We start from the raw sequence: 19,504 nt of genomic DNA, 5'->3' as shown, positions 1-19,504 counted from the left end.
GATGACGTAGTGCACACAAAATATACTTTTGCTTAAGTTTTCATAAAAACTATTGCGTTAAAATAGCATATGTGCTACTCTGGTCTTGGCACGTGTGCTCTAGCCAACAGCTCATAGAGACAGTGTGGGTAGGCTTAGTCTACGAGATGAGATTATGGATATTTTTATTGGTCAAACGGCAGTCAAGCATAGATAATCAGGTCACCAGAATAAGACACTCGATATTTATTGAAAAGGACCATCCCTCTCATCACCATGGACTTTCACCACCCTGTGGTTCATCATCATTTATTTTATCTGTAGCCTAAAACTACGTTTTCCCGAGACGTATTGGGGGACCACACACATCATATCGCGTGACTCCAAGTTTACTTCGATCTGCGCATAAAGGCATTTCCAACTCCATTTCTCGCGCAATTAATTTCGCCGACAGAAAGATACCACCATGTCAAACGAACAAATCTGTTGGCATTTATAAAACTGTACCGAAACGTCCTGTTTCCCTCACAGTGGTGATTTTTTGGGGGATACAGAATGACTTCTTTACTTGCATAAAAACTGTGGATGGAAACAAAGTTAGTGACATTCTCGTTCCAAAACATTAACAAAAATGCAATGATTGATTTATAAAACAGGTGAACTGTGTACCAGTAGTCTATTTCCCATATCCAGGTTGACATTTCATGCATCTTTGCCCTAGAGCCAATAAATTGGCCACCTGCAAAGTCAAAATGGGCAATATTATAAAAATTCATGAAAACAAAAAATAGCTTTTTGCTCTTAATTTAAGGTTATGGTTAGCAGTGTGGTTAAGTTTAAAATCAGATTTTATGACTGTGGCTGCGCCAGCTAGTGACCACTCTGCCGAGAAGATTAATTACATAAAACGCTACCCTGCTCTACACAGAGAAGTTCTGGCCTGAACTCAAGTCCATACAGAACCTCTCGAAGATGTTTAAAATCCAAGAACGCCTTACTCCAGCTCTCCAATATAGTACTTTCCGGCTCATTGAAAGAATAATTAAATTACTTGTTTTAATTATTAATTTGATTGACAGCTTGATTGAAAGAATGTGTGTGCAGGTGTGTGTGTATATCAAACAGTCACCGCTGAAAATTCTCAGAATGTCCTGGGAGACCAATATAGAGATGACATGAACTCCTCTCTTTACGGTCAGTCTAAAACCCCCAAACAGTTTATCCATCCCACCTACCCCTAATCCCTAGCAGCAGGCGGCCCTAGCCCGTTTTCCTGTCCCTTTGCACTCTTCCAGGTCCACAGTGGTCGATCCCTCTCTCTCAGTCCTCTTCTTGAGGACGGAGGGCAGCACCATGTCGAACAACGTCTCAAACAGAGCGTCTACGTTGTAGCCTGTCTTGGCACTAGTCTCAAAGCACATCTTGTCCGCAGGCAGGCTGTTCGTCTCTTCCAGACCCTTGTATCTAAGGATCCTCCCATACAACGCCTCTGCGTCCTCCCGGCTCACCTGCTTGTTGACTGACACCCCTGACAGGGAGATGGGGGAGGCTGGAGGGGTGGGACAGGCAGAAGGCACCCTGGGCTCCCCAGTCCTCTCCCAGTCCCCCACTCTCTGGTCCGCTGTCAGGCCATCCTGGTTGGCTAGCAGCTGGGCCTGGGGGTCTGTGAGGTCAGCCTTGTTGCCCACAATGGCGTAGATGCAGTCATTATTGGCTGTGTCGGTGAGGGACAGGAAGCGCTCCTCCAGCTCAGCCAGGCTCTGCCAGTTGGTCACATCGTAGGTGAGGATGGCAGCAGCAGCGCCCCGGCAGTACATGGAGCCCAGCCCGTGGAACTGCTCCCGACCTGGGGGGACACACAGGGAAGGATGACCAGAAAACATTAGAAACACACAGGAGAGTAGATGCATACACATAATAGTTTATATAGATTCATGATGTTCTTATATAGACCAACTAACACCAAGTAATAACAATAATACATTCCATTTAGCAGATGATTTTAACCAAAAGGACTTAGACATGCATGCATACATTTTTTACATATTGGTGATCCCGGGAATCAATCCCACTATCTTAGCGTTGCAGGCGCCATGCTCTACCAAGTTAGCTATAAAAGGTAAACTAACCACAGACAAAAAAGGCACAAGTTTAAAAAGAAGCCTATAGCCTACATATTACAAAAGGGAGAGGGAGGGAGATATAAAGAGACAGCGAGAGAAAGAGCGAGACAGTCAGTAGCCGAAAAACAGAAGCAGCCATTGTTGTAGAATAACGCAAAAGCTCTTCAGTGTGTGTGTGTGTTTCAGTACAGCAATCTCATCTGGGAGCCTTTGTGCAAGTGTGGAGTGTGTGAGAGAGCTCTTTGTTCCCAGTGTTTAGAACATCATCAGCCAAATATGTTCAGAAATCCCGGGAACCTTTGAACTAGGTCCAAATGAAATGTTTCAGAGGTCATAAGATATCTAATTACAAACCTTAGGCCTTACTATCCAGAAGTAACTTGCCTGATATATAACCCACCAAATAAGGAGAGCTGAGCTAGTTTATGCTGACACATCCATTTTCCAGGGATCAACAGAGTTTGAGGAAGATTTTGTTTGAGGGTAGAGAGTCGTTGTGGGGCAGCAGGGCTAGGGTCCTATTCTGCACAGAAACAGCCAGGATGTGGCAGTGCCATAAACAGGAGATGATACATCTGTGGGGAGGAGGGCCAGTCAGGAAGACATGTGCTAGTTAGGGAGATGACTCGACACTTCAGGGTTATATTAGGTCCAGTAAATGGGTGGGAGGTTGAAGCATATGCGGTCACCCCAAACACCCTCCTCGCGACGCAGTCTTCATGTCATGTGACTTAAGGGCTAAAGACGACAGCAGCCACCGGCTCCTGGCTCTATAACTTCCATAGGAAGTTGATCCACCTACCACTGAAACAGCCATTGGTTGAAGTGAGACAATGTAAGTAGTGTGTGTTGGGAAGTAGGCCTACTGTTTACTAAAAAGCTAACCCTCCCCAATAGTCAAAATATTCAAGTAAGCAGTGAAATAAATCAGAGTTGAAACTCCCATAGAGAATAAGGAACCAATACCATGGCTGTTTGACAATGGTATTTTCTGTTCTGTTCCCCTTTCATTTTCTTAGTTTCTGATACTTGCATTCAATTACAATACAGGGGAAAAAAAACACCTCTGGTTTCCATGATTGCGGAATCAGATGTTACACCAGTATGGGTATAGCATGATGTCTGGCCGGAATTGGAGGATTTCTGGGAAATTACAACAATGTCTGAGGCCTACTATATACTGTAAATCATTCACTTACAAGGCTCATAACCCCTTCCCCAAGAACTTCGGACTTGATTGTGCAATCATAATACTTCCTATTTTAACCTGTGATGTGGACATAGCAGGCAACCGCATACTGCTGAGAGGTCATGGGGATAAGAAGCAGGGACGGGAAATTGTGTTTTGGTGACTCAGGGGTTTTTCTATCTTTCTGGAGTTAAGCCCCTTCATGCTTTTGACAATGGTGTGCAAAGCAAACACACTTGTTTTAGCATTCTGTCACCAGTTTCTTACAGTAAGTCAACCAAAATAATGTAGCTTTTGTGTAATATAACCAATTCACCTTTCTTTCAGCTGCTGTGATTTTAGTTGATTTTGATGTTTACCCAAGTTCAAAGCACTGATATATCCCAACCTCTCATCTCACTGGTTATTATAGAGTATCAGAAAGTGCCCATTTGATACAGATGACCAAAACAATGCATATCATTACTTCCAGGTTACAACCTCCAATGAGGCGAGGGCTTCAGCCCCACAAGTGTGCCAATCAGGACTTCAAAAACACTGAATGTCGAGATTAGGCCTAGGCCTGTGTCTTTCTGAAAATTAGGTCTAATAACACAAAACCTAATTAATTGAAACTCTGGTCAATGCAATATTGCATATACAGTTGAAGTCAGAAGTTTACATACACATTAGCCAAATACATTTAAACTCAGTTTCACAATTCCTGACATGTAATCCTAGTAAAAATTCACTGTATTAGGTCAGTTAGGATCACCACTTTATTTTAAGAATGTGAAATGTCAGAATAAGAGTAGAGAGCTTTTATTTCTTTCAACACATTCCCAGTGGGTCAGAAGTTTACATACACTCAATTAGTATTTGGTAGCATTGCCTATAAATTGTTTAACTTGGGTCAAATGGTTCAGGTAGCCGTCCACAAGCTTCCCACAATAAGTTGTATGAATTTTAGCCCATTCCTCCTGACAGAGCTGGTGTAACGGAGTCAGGTTTGTAGGTCTCCTTGCTCACACATTTTCTATAGGATTGAGGTCAGGGCTTTGTAATGGCCACTCCAATACCTCGACTTTATTGTCCTTAAGCCATTTTGCCACAACTTTGGAAGTATGCTTGGGGTCATTGTCCATTTGGAAGATCCATTTGCGACCAAGCTTTAACCTCCTGACTGATGTCTTGAGATGTTGCTTCAATATATCCACATAATTTTCCTACCTCATGATGCCATCTATTTGGTGAAGTGCACCAGTCCCTCCTGCAGCACACCCACAACATGATGCTGCCAACCCTGTGCTTCACGATTGGGATGGTGTTCTTCAGCTTGCAAGCCTCCCCCTTCTTCCTCCAAGCAATGGTCATTATGGCCAAACAGTTATATTTTTATTTTATCAGACCAGAGGACATTTATCCAAAAAGTACAATCTTTTTATTTATTTTATTTCACCTTTAGTTAACCAGGTCGGCTAGTTGAGAACAAGTTCTCATTTGCAAAAGCAGTTTGACACATACAACAACACAGAGTTACACATAAATAAACAAACATACAGTCAATAATACAATAGAAAAAGTATATATACAGTATGTGCAAATGAGGAAGGATAAGGGAGGTAAGGCAATACATAGGCAATGGTGGCGAAGTAATTACAATATAGCAATTAAACACTGGAATTGTAGATGTGCAGAAGATGACTGTGCAAGTAGAGATACTGGGGTGCAAAGGAGCAAGATACATAGATAAATACAGTATGGGGATGAGGTAGTTGGATGGGCTATTTACAGATGGGCTATGTAAAGGTGCAGTGATCTGTGAGCTGCTCTGACAGCTGGTGCTTAAAGCTAGTGAGGGAGTCTCCAGCTTCAGAGATTTTTGCAGTTAGTTCCAGTCATTGTCAGCAGAGGTCTGGAAGGAAAGGCGGCCAAAGGAAGAATTGGCTTTGGGGGTGACCAGTGAGATATACCTGCTGGAGCGCGTGCTACAGGTGGGTGCTGCTATGCTGACCAGTGAGCTGAGATAAGGCAGAGCTTTACCTAGCAGAGACTTGTAGATGACCTGGAGCCAGTGGGTTTGGTCACGAGTATGAAGCGAGGGCCAGCCTACGAGAGTGTACAGGTCGCAGTGGTGGGTAGTATATGAGGCTCTGGTGACAAAACGGATGGCACTGTGATAGACTGCATCCAATTTGTTGAGTAGCGAGTTGGAGGCTATTTTGTAGATGACATCGCCGAAGTCGAGGATCGGTAGGATGGTCAGTTTTACGAGGGTATGTTTGGCAGCATGAGTGAAGGATGCTTTGTTGAGTAATAGGAAGTCGATTTAAATTTGGATTGGAGACGCTTAATGCGAGTCTGGGAGGAGAGTTTACAGTCTACCCAGACACCTAGGTATTTGTAGTTGTCCACGTATTCTAAGTCAGAACCGTCCAGAGTAGTGATGCTGGAAGGGCAGGCAGGTGCAGACAGCGATCGGTTGAAGAGCATGCATTTAGTTTTACTTGCATTTAAGAACAGTTGGAGGCCACGGAAGGAGAGTTGTATGGCATTGAAGCTCGTCTGGAGGTTAGTTAACACAGTGTCCAAAGAAGGGCCAGAGGTATACAGAATGGTGTTGACTGCGTAGAGGTGGATCAGAGAATCACCAGCAGCAAGAGCGACATAATTGATGTATACAGAGAAGAGAGTTGGCCTGAGAATTGAACCCTGTGGCACCCCCATAAGGACTGCCAGAGGTCCGGACAACAGGCCCTCCGATTTGACATACTGAACTCTATCAGAGAAGTAGTTGGTGAACCAGAGAGACAATCATTTGAGAAACCAAGGTTGTTGAGTCTGCCAATAAGAATGTGGTGATTGACAGAGTCGAAAGCCTTGGCCAAGTCGATGAATACGGCTGCACAGTAATGTCTCTTATCGATGTCGGTTATGATATCGTTCAGGACCTTGAGCGTGGCTGAGGTGCACCCATGACCAGCTCTGAAACTAGATTGCATAGCGGAGAAGGTATGGTGGGATTCAAAATGGTCGGTAATCTGTTTGTTAACTTGGCTTTCGAAGACCTTAGAAAAGCAGGGTAGGATAGATATAGGTCTGTAGCAGTTTGGGTCTAGAGTGTCTCCCCCTTTGAAGAGGGGGATGACCGCAGCAGCTTTCCAATCTATGGGAATCTCAGATGATTGAACAGGCTAGTAATAGGGGTTGCAACAATTTTGTCAGATCATTTTAGAAAGAGAGGGTCCAGATTGTCTAGCCCGGCTGATTTGTAGGAGTCCAGATTTTGTAGCTCTTTCAGAACATCAGCTATCTGGATTTGGGTGAAGGAGAAATGGGGAGGCTTGGGCGAGTTGCTGTGGGGGGGTGGAGGGCTGTTGATCGGGGATGGGGTAGCCAGGTAGAAAGCATGGCCAGCTGTAGAAAAACGCTTATTGAAATTCTCAATTATAGTGGATTTATCGGTGGTGACAGTGTTTTCTAGCCTCAGTGCAGTGGGCAGCTGGAAGGAGGTGCTCTTATTCTCCATGGACTTTAGTGTCCCAGAAATTTTTTGAGTTTGTGCTACAGGATGCAAATTTCTGCTTGAAAAGGCGAGCCTTAGCTTTCCTAACTGCCTGTGTATATTAGTTCCTAACTTCCCTGAAAAGTTGCATATCACGGGGGCTATTCAATGCAAATGCAGAACGCCACAGGATATTTTTGTGCTGGTCAAGGGCCGCACATTGTCCCCATGTGCAGTTGCAAAGCATAATCAGGCTTTTTTATGGCGGTTTTGGAGCAGTGGCTTCTTCCTTGCTGAACGGCCTTTCAGGTTATGTCGATATAGGACTTGTTTTACTGTGGATATAGATACTTTTGTACCCATTTCCTCCAGCATCTTCACAAGGTCCTTTGCTGTTGTTCTGGGATTGATTTGCACTTTTTGCATCAAAGTACGTTCATCTCTAGGAGACAGAACGCATCTCCTTCTTGAGCGGTATGACGGCTGCGTGGTCCGATGGTGTTTAACCTTGCGTACTATTGTTTGTACAGATGAACGTGGTACCTTCAGGCATTTGGAAATTGCTCCCAAGGATGAACCAGACTTGTGGAGACCTACAACTTTTTGGGCTGATTTCTTTTTTTTTTTTTTTTTTTTTTTTTCATCTCTGCATGTCTGGCAGACATATCAGTGTGGATGACGGATCACCACCTCAAGCTGAACCTCGGCAAGACGGAGCTGCTCTTCCTCCCGGGGAAGGACTGCCCGTTCCATGATCTCGCCATCACGGTTGACAACTCCATTGTGTCCTCCTCCCAGAGCGCTAAGAACCTTGGCGTGATCCTGGACAACACCCTGTCGTTCTCAACTAACATCAAGGCGGTGGCCCGTTCCTGTAGGTTCATGCTCTACAACATCCGCAGAGTACGACCCTGCCTCACACAGGAAGCGGCGCAGGTCCTAATCCAGGACTTGTCATCTCCCGTCTGGATTACTGCAACTCGCTGTTGGCTGGGCTCCCTGCCTGTGCCATTAAACCCCTACAACTCATCCAGAACGCCGCAGCCCGTCTGGTGTTCAACCTTCCCAAGTTCTCTCACGTCACCCCGCTCCTCCGCTCTCTCCACTGGCTTCCAGTTGAAGCTCGCATCCGCTACAAGACCATGGTGCTTGCCTACGGAGCTGTGAGGGAACGGCACCTCAGTACCTCCAGGCTCTGATCAGGCCCTACACCCAAACAAGGGCACTGCGTTCATCCACCTCTGGCCTGCTCGCCTCCCTACCACTGAGGAAGTACAGTTCCCGCTCAGCCCAGTCAAAACTGTTCGCTGCTCTGGCTCCCCAATGGTGGAACACACTCCCTCACGACGCCAGGACAGCGGAGTCAATCACCACCTTCCGGAGACACCTGAAACCCCACCTCTTTAAGGAATACCTAGGATAGGATAAAGTAATCCTTCTCACCCCCCCCCCTTAAAAGATTTAGATGCACTATTGTAAAGTGGCTGTTCCACTGGATGTCATAAGGTGAATGCACCAATTTGTAAGTCGCTCTGGATAAGAGCGTCTGCTAAATGACTTAAATGTTAAATGTTAAATGTTTTGACTTTGCCATGATGTCAAGCAAAGAGGCACCGAGTTTGAAGGTAGGCCTTGAAATACATCCACAGGTACACCTCCAATTGACTCAAAAGATGTTTATTAGCCCATCGGTAGCTTCTAAAGCCAGGCAGTCAACTTAGTGTATGTAAACTTCTGACCCACTGGAATTGTGATAGTGATTTATAAGTGAAATAATATGTCTGTAAACAATTTTGGAAAAATTACTTGTGTCATGCACAAAGTAGATGTCCTAACAGACTTGCCAAAACTGTAGTTTGTTAACAAGAAATTTGTGGAGTGGTTGAAAAACACATTTCAATGACTCCAATCTAAGTGTATGTAAACTTCCGACTTCAACTGTACATTCGTCGTCATTATGTTGACTTGATTGTCTCCCTTTCATCACCCCTTAGACCAACCAGTTTTTAAAAAATATGGTAATAATCAACAGTGTTTGCATTACATTTACATTTAAGTCATTTAGCAGACGCTCTGTTTGGGATTGCCCCCAGCCCAATATCTAACACCAGATCTGGAAGGATACAGCCCTTGATCATGACTTTCAGTTCGATTACATTACACATAAGAGTCACTGGACGAAGGAGTCTTCTGTAGGGGGTGTTTTGTTAAGCGTTGCGGCGCATCACTTGCGGCATGGTTTTCGAAGCATAAGTTGCTTATCTTTCATATCAGTGAGAAAAAAGGTTAAACAGAACATGTAAGGTCCTTGGACTAAGGAGTAATGTTAGGCTCCTTTAGTCCAATATTGGTCTAAGAAGGATATAGCCTTTACCCTTGGTGGATGGAATAAATATAGAGATACATAATGTGATGTCATTGTCCCTGAACATCTTGAACCTTGAAAATGTGCAACATCATAAAGTTTTAGTGTAGCACTATATAAAATCATGTGATATGACCTCATCCACAGTGCCAACTAGAATTTGAGATGGGTTTTGTAGAATTAGAATAGACCAATTTCAGATTGACCATGATTTAATGGCAATTTAACTGCATCTGTACCATATGACCTAGTCCAATATAATAGTAATCAACTTGTCCAACATCTGTAATTCTTGTCCAGTAGCCCATTTAACCTGGTAGGCCAGATCACTAATCTGATCTGGCCACAGTCGCATGAAAGGGACTGTCCTTGCCAAGCAACCCTCAGGTGGTGGAGTCACATACTCTCCACAGTTAAACACAGTGGAAATCAACAACAGAGCTGACCCTTGTAAAGTGACAAAGGTTACTCAGGCTCCACTGATTATTACACGTGTGGGGCCCTACTCCAAATAGGCTGTGGATATTAAAACAATGAGGAAAATAACGTAAGACCTACGATAAACGAGACCTACTCATAACAGTCAATAATGAACACCTTACCAGCAGTGTCCCAAATTGAGATATTGTAGGGTCCCCACTGTTTGAGGAAAAACGCCCCTCCGACGGTGCTCATGGTGTCTTTAAACTTCCTATCCATGTACCTGTGGAGCAGTGAGGTCTTCCCAACGTTCATGTCACCCAGAATGACAACCTTGACATCGGGCTTCCTCATCTTGGAAAGCTCGGGCATGGTTATTGCCCCACGCCGCTTGGCAGCCTTCCTCAGCCGTGTAGCAGACACTCCAAACTAACTTTGCTTTACTTTCCTTTAGTTTACGGATAAAGAGCAATGTAGGTACAGATTGCCATTAAAAAACATAGCTACTTAACATAAACAGATTAAAACACACATACATCGTCCTTGGTCTTCGATATTACTGAAGCGATTATCAATACGATCTAACAAGCACGACTAATCGGAAGAACACCGACCTTCCCTCTCTCGTCCACTTGTTGAAAGTGAATTTCAAAGTTGTGGTAAAACCGGAAGTTGATTTAAACACTTGGGGAGGTTCGAACATGAGGTGCACTTGATTTAGCTCGAATTGCGTTCCTTGAGGGCAAATCATATATATTTTTAATGAACACCACTGCGCGCAGGAGAGCAAATCGAGCAAAACTTACAATGTAAGTGTAACATTCGACTTTTCAATGACGTAAACAAATTACAACTCAATAGGACATTCAATATCCTATGTATAATGGACGTCTATCTGTGAACTTCACCCTATATTGAATTGCATAAAGTACCTCTGCTTCTTTAAGAGTTTAAAAAACCAATCAGATTCCAGTGTCATATCACAGATAGAACAATCTTTGGTGAGTTTGGTCATATCTCCTCGCAACCCACTTCCTGTTTTGGTTTGGGCTCTTTTTAGCAGCTTTCATGATCCCAGTGACGCATCTCTCTATCCTATTTTCAGCAGTAACGCACAGTTCGTGCCTAGGTAAGACCTGTCAGTGTGAGTGCGCGCTGTCTGTGACACCTAATACAACTGTTTATCTAGTGGCACTAAATAGGCTCGCAAGGGCATGTCAGAATCATGCAAAATGGAAGTTGGATGGTTGTATTTGCCTCAGTACTGTTGCGCTGACGATTATTGTAACACTTCTGTATCTAAACGAGGAAGGTATAGTAAAAACAGCTAATACTGTACTTTAACATTACACCCCTGGCACTATAATTGTATAAATCACAATAATCACTGAATTCATTTAGTTCCTTTAGGACCCAGCAGAGCTCCTCGGTGTCTATCCCTGTGATGTAGTACACAATCTGCCCCTGACGTTTGTGTTGTGGTGTACTGGTAGGGATCTATAATCATTAAGCTTTGCAGACTGTGGAACACACTAATCTCCATTATATGAAAGTGTATTGTCTGAAACTCAACATCAGGTTGCTGAATGTGCGCCTTCCATGTCTAGGTAAATTGTTACCTGGTATCAATCTCAGTCTGAATGTCGAGCTTCGAGGTTTGATGCGGGCTGTTGCTAGCTAGCTAGATAGCTAACGTTAGGACATTTCACTAGCAGAATTGCTAGCTAACTTTTTTTGGTTTTTGGTTTTCAAACTTCTGCATGCTTTAAAATATCAATCACGTTGAACTCGCGCCTAATTATGCTCGCCATTTCAACACGGGGCTTTCTGTGGTCGGATGTCGAGACCAGAACCTTGCTTAACATCTGGGGCGAGCAGGACATCCAGACAGCGTTGGATGGAAACTTCAGAAACAGTCATGTCTACCGCGACGTCGCCCGAAGGTTGGGAGAGATGGGGTTCGAAAGAACCCCAGAGCAGTGTAGGGTGCGAATCAAAAGCCTGAAAAGGCAGTTCCTCCTGGCCAAGGAGGGTAACCTGAGGAACAATGGACAATACCACAAGATCTGCAAATTCTACGATGCCATGGAGAGGATCCTGAGCAGCCGTCCCCAGATTGACCCCCAGGAGCTGCTAGACAGTGGGGCTGTGGGGGATGAGACCATGGATGGGACAGAGGAGGAAGAGGACACAGACCCTCCACAGCACCCATACCTGGAGAGCACAGGGGAATGCTCCTATCCAGAGACCCAAGTGAAGATGGAATACCCTCCCATCCCTATCCCTGTGACCGTGGGAAATGGTAAGTACCATTTATATGGCATGTTGTTACATTGTTATCATATTGTATGCAGATACTACCACAGTCACAGCCCTCAAAACCTTAATCCACTTTCCTCCACAGGCACCACAGTCAGACAGACCAGCAGCAGCCAGTCAGCTAGTGGGCCCTCCTCCAGCCGACCCAAGCGGCCCAAGAAGCGGCACGCCGACCTGCCCCTGGACAGTCTGATGGAGCGATTCCTGGAGCAGAGTGCTGCGGCAGAGCAGAGCTTCTACCAGTTGGAGGAGCAGCGTCTGCAGGTCGAGGACCGGCGACGAGAGGCTGAACATGCCCGCGAGCTCCACATGCTCCAGGTGTTGGGACAGATGTTCTCCAGCATCGCTACCAGAAACCCTGTCGCCCCCGCAACCACAGCAATGCCGCCTGCTCGGAATACCATGGAGTCTACCATGCAGCCCGGTGTGCCGATGTCCGCCTCCAGCCATATGATGCGTGGTCGTTCGTGTCACCTCCGAGGCCGCTCGCCCCAATCCCAGGCTGAGTGGCCCAGCTACCACACTCAGCCACAGTCCAACGCAGGTTCTCAGACTTTAGGTATTCACTTCTCTCACTCAGTTGGCCTGTGTTTGAGCAATGGCCAGCCCTGGTGAGACTGCCTGTCGAAAAGCAGGTCAAACAGAACTGAATAATGCGGAAACAGATGCACAAAGATGTCTAAGCCTAAAAGCACACAACACACAAGCAGCTAGTGCAGGGAAGCTACACATTTTAAGGAGAACTCTGAATACTTCTCTCTTTTCTTTCTCAGTCATCGAGCGCTCCTTCTCCCTTGGGACAGCCACACGCACAGGCATGGATGATATCCTTCCACTGGTGAAAAATATAGTCCCTCCATTGACATCTAAAAAGCACAAAGGCCAAGACGGGCGGATTGGGATTATTGGGGGATGTCAAGAGTAAGTGACCCAACCCAACTCCACCATCAACTTTGATTTCTAAGTGAAGGTTTTCTGCCTTATACCAATATTGTGAGGTCACCAAAGTAATTTACCATTTTTCTCTCCTCTTTGTGTCCTTTCATTCCATCCACCCTTCCTTCTGACAATTGTTCTTGTCATGGTAAGGTATACAGGAGCTCCGTACTTTGCTGCTATTTCTGCATTGAAAGTGGTAAGCACACAGTAGCTTTATTGGTTCTGTGTCATTTGTTCTCTGCTGGAGACATTGATATAATAAAACCTCTGTCACTTCTTAGGGGGCCGACCTGTCACACGTGTTCTGCACGAAAGACGCAGCGATAGTGATCAAATCCTACAGTCCGGAGCTCATAGTTCATCCTGTGCTGTAAGTTACATCTTAAAAGCCAATGTATACACCTTCCTAATAATGAGTGGCACCCCCTTTTGCCCTTAGAACAGCCTCAATTCGCCTGGGCATGGACTCTACAAGGTGTCGAAAGCGTTCCCCATGAATGCTGGCCCATGTTGACTCCAATGCTTCCCACAGTTGTATCAAGTTGGCTGGATGTTCTTTGATAGAAGGGGAAACTGTTGAGTGTGAAACACCCAGCAACATTGCAGTTCTTGACACCCTCAAACCGGTGTGCTTGGCACCTGCTACCACTTCAATATTTTGTCTTCCTCATTCATCTGAATGGCACACACATACAATCCATGTCTTAATTGTGTCAAGGCTTAAAAATATTTATTTAACCTGTCTCCCTCCTTAATCTATACTGATTGAAGTCGATTTAACAAGTGACATCAATAAGGGATCATAGACTGACCAGGTGAATCCCAGTGAAAGCTATGTCATTGAAATGGCAGATGTTCCTAATGTTTTGTACACACAGTGTTTGTAAACTGTGTATATGATGTTGATGATAACTGTGTACACAGGGACAGCCCCAATGCAGTGGAGGAGATAGAGAAATGGCTCCCCAGACTCCATAGCCTGGTGGTGGGACCGGGGCTAGGCAGAGACGACAAGCTGCTGAAAAACGCCAAGGCACGTGGGACACTGAATATATATATATATACGCACACGCACGCAGTCAATTTTAGATTAGACAGTCCACGTGATATTACCAGTGTTCTTATGAGTCTTTTTCTTTAGGAAGTAATTGAGAAGTCCAAAGCAAGAGATATCCCTATAGTTATTGATGCAGTAAGTACTGTACACAAAACCAATTTTTGCTTTGGTAGTAGATTTAAAAAATGTTTTTTTTTTAAATATATATATATATATTACAAGGATGTTCAGTGATTGTGTGTGTTCCACCAATAGGATGGGCTGTGGCTGGTTGCTCAGCAGCCATCAGTCATCCAAGGGTACCAGAAGGGCATCCTGACTCCCAACTACATGGAGTTCACCCGGTTGTATGAGGCTATGGTGAGTCTGCCAGTGCTAGCGCAGTGTGTGTGTTTGTTCATTATTAACCCTCTGTGTTTTCAGTACCATGAGCCTCTGGATAGCAGTGACCATCAGAGGAGTGCCATGGAGCTCAGTGTTGCCATGGGCAACCTGACCGTGGTGCTCAAGGGGGAGGAAGACCTAATCACCGACGGTAACAAGGGTTAGTGTTACAAACACACACAGCTACACTCAGAGTAAGTGCTACACTCACAAATATTCCTGTAAAAAAATCTGACGGTGTTTCTGTGGTGTCCAGTGATCTTGTGCAGACAGGAGGGCAGCGGGCGGCGGTGTGGGGGGCAAGGAGACCTCCTATCTGGCTCTCTGGGAGTGCTGGCACACTGGGCATACGCCTCCTCAGCAGACATGACCAAAAGGTACCATATTTATCTCATCATTTTGTCATTAAACACTGACACGACCAAAATGAATATAGCTTTATGATAACATATCGTCGCTGTATGATGAAAAACCTCGTCATTCAATTTTCATGTATTGAAAGCAGTAACTTTCATCAATGTGCTCCAAACATTTGACTCTAGGACCAAGAACATTTATTCAAAATAGCTTCTGAAGTTTTGAAATAGTATGTTTTGTTAATTGTAAACGAAAGCAATTTTTTCCATTTCCTGAATTTAAAAAAATATGTTTTTGTAGCATATGTAACCTAGTTGGTGTAATTTTAAAGTGTATTCGTCATTAATCTAACTGTTATGTATTCTCCAATCTCTTCTTCTGCCTAAGTGTGAACCCATCAGTGGTGGCAGCTTTTGGGGCCTGTTCTCTGACCAGACAGTGTAACAAACAGGCCTTTCACAAACATGGCCGAGCCACCACCACCACAGACATGATCCAGGAGATCAGCTCTGCCTTCAAAAAACTATTTGAGAGTTGAGAACAGTCTATAGGAGCAGAGTCCAAGATAAACTCACATACATATGTACTGTACATACACTATATATACAAAGGTATGTGTACACCCCTTCAAATGAGTGAATTTGGCTATTTCAGCAACACCGTTGCTGACAGGTATATAAAATCGAGCACACAGCCAGGCAATCTCCATAGACCAACATTGGCAGTAGAATGGCCTTACTGAAGAGCGTGGCACCGTCATAGGATGCCACCCTCCCAACAAGTCGGTTCATCAAATTTCAGTTTGACGAACAGGTGTCCACATACTTTTGGTCATGTAGTGTACTGTACATGTATACATAAAGTATTACATTCATACACACAAACAACCCTTTCTTCCATGGGAATCCAACTATCAATGTAGCTAGTCTTTACCTCAGACAGAAAAGCTAAAGCCCGGAAGTGAATCCGATCGCGCCTGTCGACAATGTGCCATTTAAAGGTAGTTTCCGATTGAGTCAACATTTGCATCGTTTTACCATGAATGCAATATTCACAAGCGCGGTAACATTGCCTTTAAAAGCTGCATTGTTGACAACCCTCGACCGGATTGAGTTCATAAGAAATAATTCACACAAAAAAGAATGACTCCAACATATGAAACCACTTCTAGCATAATCACAAAAAGATGTTTGGGAGTGCTGCACTTTTTTTTGCCCACGCTACAGAAGGCTATATCGGTTCGCTAATGCGGACTCGTAAAGGTCCAGTGCGGTACTTTAGTGAAAAAACTCAATTTAAAAAATGCATTAATTAACTACTACTTCCCACTGGTATGACTCATAGTTTATTTGTGCTCAATAAGCTATAGACCTTGATTATTTTTTTTACATTGATGAATTAATTTTGGCTATGTTGTCTCTCATACACTGGACCCATTGAAACAAAAAATTACAATGCAATATCTCCTTTACACTGGAGTCTTATTTTCTTAGTGTCTCCTTTGCTATTCAAAAAAGTGTGAAAGCCAGCACTTCATAATTAATGGGTCACATGTGGGTGAGCTGAGATTACACACCTTAATATCAGACTACCCAATGTACACATACTGTAACACCCTGAGCAATACCTGGTGAAAGTTAGAGAATACAATTATTTAGAATCTGTTATTTGTTTCCAGACAGTTAATCATATTCCATAATGACATTCCTGTCTTTACTGTCATCAATAATATAATCTAAGTGATTATGTGTTGTCTCCTGTTTTTGGCAACCACCCTATATTAAAATGTTGGAGTTCACTTATGTTGTATGTCTTTACTCTTCATCGTTCGCTTTTTCAGTCTTCTATCGCCCTAACAGTGTAGCAGAGAGTTGGTCTATACAATGTCTGTCTTGCTCAAACAGTACGAACATGTGCAACTGTAACTAGCTAAATTGTAACATCAAGCAGGGACCATTTTCACTAGATCTGCATCACTGTACTAATTACATGTTTTAAAACGACTGCCTAAAGGATCTAAACTCACTGAAGGAAATTACCAATGGCAGATATGTTTCTGATATGATGCGCATGCGCATACACATGTACAGTTCTCCACGTTGGACCAGACGCAATCAATACATAGTTGAGTTACAAGATTCTCCAGTTGGATTGAATACATTGTATGAAGTTCATTAAACGGCAAATATAAAGTTGCTGGTGAGTAAGAATTGCTCGCTAGTTGCGTAGCTTCATTTTTCGTGTTCAGACAATAATTAGTTTGAAGGCTAAACTCACTGCTAGCTAGCTGACGTTAGTTCGCTTCCAGGCTGTTAGCTCGTTTATGGGAAAGCTAGGTAAGCTAACAGTAGTAACGTTGGCGTGTCAAAAGTAAGCTGAGGGAGTTTGCTAGATGCATCTTTTTTAAATAAAAGTTCAACGCATATCTTTAGGATTATGAGTTTCGGATGTTCTGTGTAACATATCTCTCATTTCGTTGTGGACAGCTTTGTGTGGACTTCGACAGAAGAACATGCTAAATCCGGCAAACGGTGACCCGGTCCACGTCGTTACAAATTATGTGGAAGAATATTTGGACTTGGTGGAATCACTACCATTCGACCTACAGAGGAGCGTGTCTCTTATGAAAGAAATTGACGCAAAATACCAAGGCAATTTGTTCACATTTCATCCACCGACTGTATACATACCTCTAATCATAATGTAGCTAGCTAACGTTAGCCAGCGAAACTGTTAGCCCAGCTAATTTACGTTAGCTACAGTAACTTAGTAGGTACCAAGCACCTGGCTACTGCTGGCATTCAGCTGTACCAGCTTGTGCATGCATCAGTAATGCAGTTGGAATAGTAGATACCCTTTTATTCACATCTTGTCACTAAGTTATGTACATACTTTGGAACATATATAGTTAATGTATTTAGCTAGCTACAGTAAAACTATTGTTTACCTAATTAACTATTGTTTTTCACTTTTCTAATGTGCCATGTTTCTTACATAAAAAAAATGTAACTAGGCGTGCATAATTTGTTTTTCTCAGATGTCCTGCAGGAGCTGGATGATGCTTATGAGCGCTACCGTCGGGAGTCCGACCCTCTCCAGCGGCGCAGAATGCAGCTGTCCATCCAGAGAGCTCTCATCAGCAGCCAGGAGCTAGGAGATGAGAAGATCCAGATTGCTGGGCAGATGGTGGGTAAACGTGGCTGGCTGCCTGTATACTTTGCTCAATTCCTGTCCAGTTTGAAAATAACAATAATATATAGATGAGGTAGCCCCACATTGGTCACTCTCCTTGACCAACCTATGTTACCCCACTGATCACAACCCACACTGTATAAAAAATAAACCCTGTATTGTCCCAGGTGGAATTGGTGGAGAACCGTAGCCGGCAGGTGGACTGGCATTCTGAGCTCCTCCACACCTCCCAGGAGATCCCAGAGATCCATGTACCCACATCAACTGCTATGACGACGACTACAGCCTCCATGTCAACGTCAGCAGTGACAACCACACCGGGCAAAGTGGGTCACCACGACAAGAGGCGTGATGAGGCAACGCCAGGCTCAGTCGGTGGAGGGGAAAAGTCTGGCGGGAAACGTTCGCGGCGGCAGAAGAACGGAGAGAACCGGGAGAGCTATGGAGGCATGGATCATGGTGATGAGGCGGGCATGGGGGCAGCCAGGGAAAAGAGGGCCAAAATGTCATCGTCCAAGAAGAAGAAGAGGTCAAAGGGCAAATCAGAGAGGGAGGTGTCACCCCCAGACCTGCCCATCGACCCAGATGAGCCCACCTACTGCCTGTGTGAACAGGTGTCTTACGGCGAGATGATTGGCTGTGATAATGACGAGTGTCCCATTGAATGGTTCCACTTCTCCTGTGTGGGGCTACATCACAAGCCCAAGGGGAAGTGGTTCTGCCCCAAATGCAGGGGTGAGAATGAGAAGATCATGGACAAGGCCCTGGAGAGGGTGAAGAAGGAGAGGGCCTACAACAGGTAGCTGCTCTACCCTGCCCAGTGAACGTGGTTTGTGATCATGTTAATTTTGTTTTTTGTTGTATTTTCTACTCCCAATTAGTATCAATGCTGTTTGAAAATGAAGAATTGGGGCCTCCCTAGTGGTACATCAGTCTAAGGCGTCACTACAGACCCGGGTTCAATCCCAGGCTGTGTCGCAGCCGGCCGTGACCGGGAGACCCATGAGGCGGCACACAATTGTCCCAGCGTCTCCGGGTTAGGGGAGGCTTTGGCCGGCCGAGATGTCCTTGTCCCATCGCTCTCTTGTCGCTAGTTGTACGGTGTTTCCTCCAACACATTGGTGCGGCTGGCTTCCGGGTTAAGCAAGCAGTGTGGCTTGGCAGGGTTGTGTTTTGGAGGACGCATGGCTCTCGACCTTCGCCTCTTCCGAGTCTGTACGGAATTGCAGCAATGGGACAAGACTAACTACCAATTGGATATCACAGTTGGAGAATGGGTTAAAAAGTACAAATGAAGAATTAGAAAGAGGGACTTGTCATTTTAGTAAAGGCTGTACTGTAAAATGGACATCCTAGTTTAGTACCACTTGTTTAGAGCAGATATGTAATACAGATTATTGTATCATAGCCACACCAATGATTGTTGACGCTAGTGTATCATGCATGCAACCATACTAGCCATATTTCTCCATACGAACAAATAAAACATTTTAACCAAGATTGTGTGCCGAAAGTCATTCTAGACATGTACTATATTACAAGGTGGCTTACAGATATGAATGCAATGTGCTTCCTATGTTGAATTGTCTTTGCATCATCTGTATTTACCATGGGATGTGACTGCTGTTTGTTATAAGAGCCATTAGTAATAGGGCTGCTCTAGCAGCAAAAGTTGTTGACAGATGGTTAAATTGAT

At 44.4% G+C, this 19,504-nt stretch overlaps 3 protein-coding genes across 7 annotated transcripts; 2 read left to right on the top strand and 1 right to left on the bottom strand.

Annotated features, from left to right (window-relative positions):
• Positions 1–147: 147 nt before the first annotated feature.
• rab20 (RAB20, member RAS oncogene family) lies at positions 148–10,224 on the bottom strand. Its single transcript, XM_035773687.2, has 2 exons — positions 9,743–10,224; positions 148–1,825 (listed from the first exon to the last, which is right to left on the bottom strand). Exons 1-2 carry the CDS (start codon positions 9,930–9,932, stop codon positions 1,224–1,226), a joined length of 792 nt encoding a protein of 263 aa, XP_035629580.1. The 5' UTR covers positions 9,933–10,224; the 3' UTR covers positions 148–1,223.
• A 654-nt stretch (positions 10,225–10,878) lies between these two features.
• Positions 10,879–16,414, top strand: naxd (NAD(P)HX dehydratase). Of its 2 annotated transcripts, XM_035773667.1 has the most exons (11): positions 10,879–11,862; positions 11,965–12,438; positions 12,653–12,800; positions 12,969–13,014; positions 13,100–13,188; positions 13,743–13,851; positions 13,960–14,010; positions 14,131–14,235; positions 14,299–14,419; positions 14,516–14,636; positions 15,004–16,414. In XM_035773667.1, exons 1-11 carry the CDS (start codon positions 11,361–11,363, stop codon positions 15,152–15,154), a joined length of 1,917 nt encoding a protein of 638 aa, XP_035629560.1. In that variant the 5' UTR covers positions 10,879–11,360; the 3' UTR covers positions 15,155–16,414. The 2 variants fall into 2 exon arrangements, with proteins under 2 accessions (XP_035629560.1, XP_035629559.1); XM_035773666.1 differs by having other exon boundaries at positions 14,131–14,419.
• LOC118386179 (inhibitor of growth protein 1-like) lies at positions 14,520–19,308 on the top strand. Of its 4 annotated transcripts, none has more exons than XM_052522325.1 (4): positions 14,520–14,636; positions 17,103–17,267; positions 17,654–17,802; positions 17,976–19,308. In XM_052522325.1, exons 2-4 carry the CDS (start codon positions 17,129–17,131, stop codon positions 18,609–18,611), a joined length of 924 nt encoding a protein of 307 aa, XP_052378285.1. In that variant the 5' UTR covers positions 14,520–14,636; positions 17,103–17,128; the 3' UTR covers positions 18,612–19,308. The 4 variants fall into 4 exon arrangements, with proteins under 4 accessions (XP_052378285.1, XP_035629577.1, XP_035629578.1 ...); XM_035773684.2 differs by lacking the exon at positions 14,520–14,636 and adding an exon at positions 16,560–16,815; XM_035773683.2 differs by lacking the exon at positions 14,520–14,636 and adding an exon at positions 16,812–16,952.
• Positions 19,309–19,504: the final 196 nt, after the last annotated feature.

The sequence above is a fragment of the Oncorhynchus keta genome, chromosome 7 (assembly GCF_023373465.1).
Source record: "Oncorhynchus keta strain PuntledgeMale-10-30-2019 chromosome 7, Oket_V2, whole genome shotgun sequence".
Classification (NCBI taxonomy): Eukaryota; Metazoa; Chordata; class Actinopteri; order Salmoniformes; family Salmonidae; genus Oncorhynchus; species Oncorhynchus keta.
The sequence above is the reverse complement of the archived record's forward strand: the minus strand, read 5'-3'. Positions and strand labels throughout refer to the sequence as shown.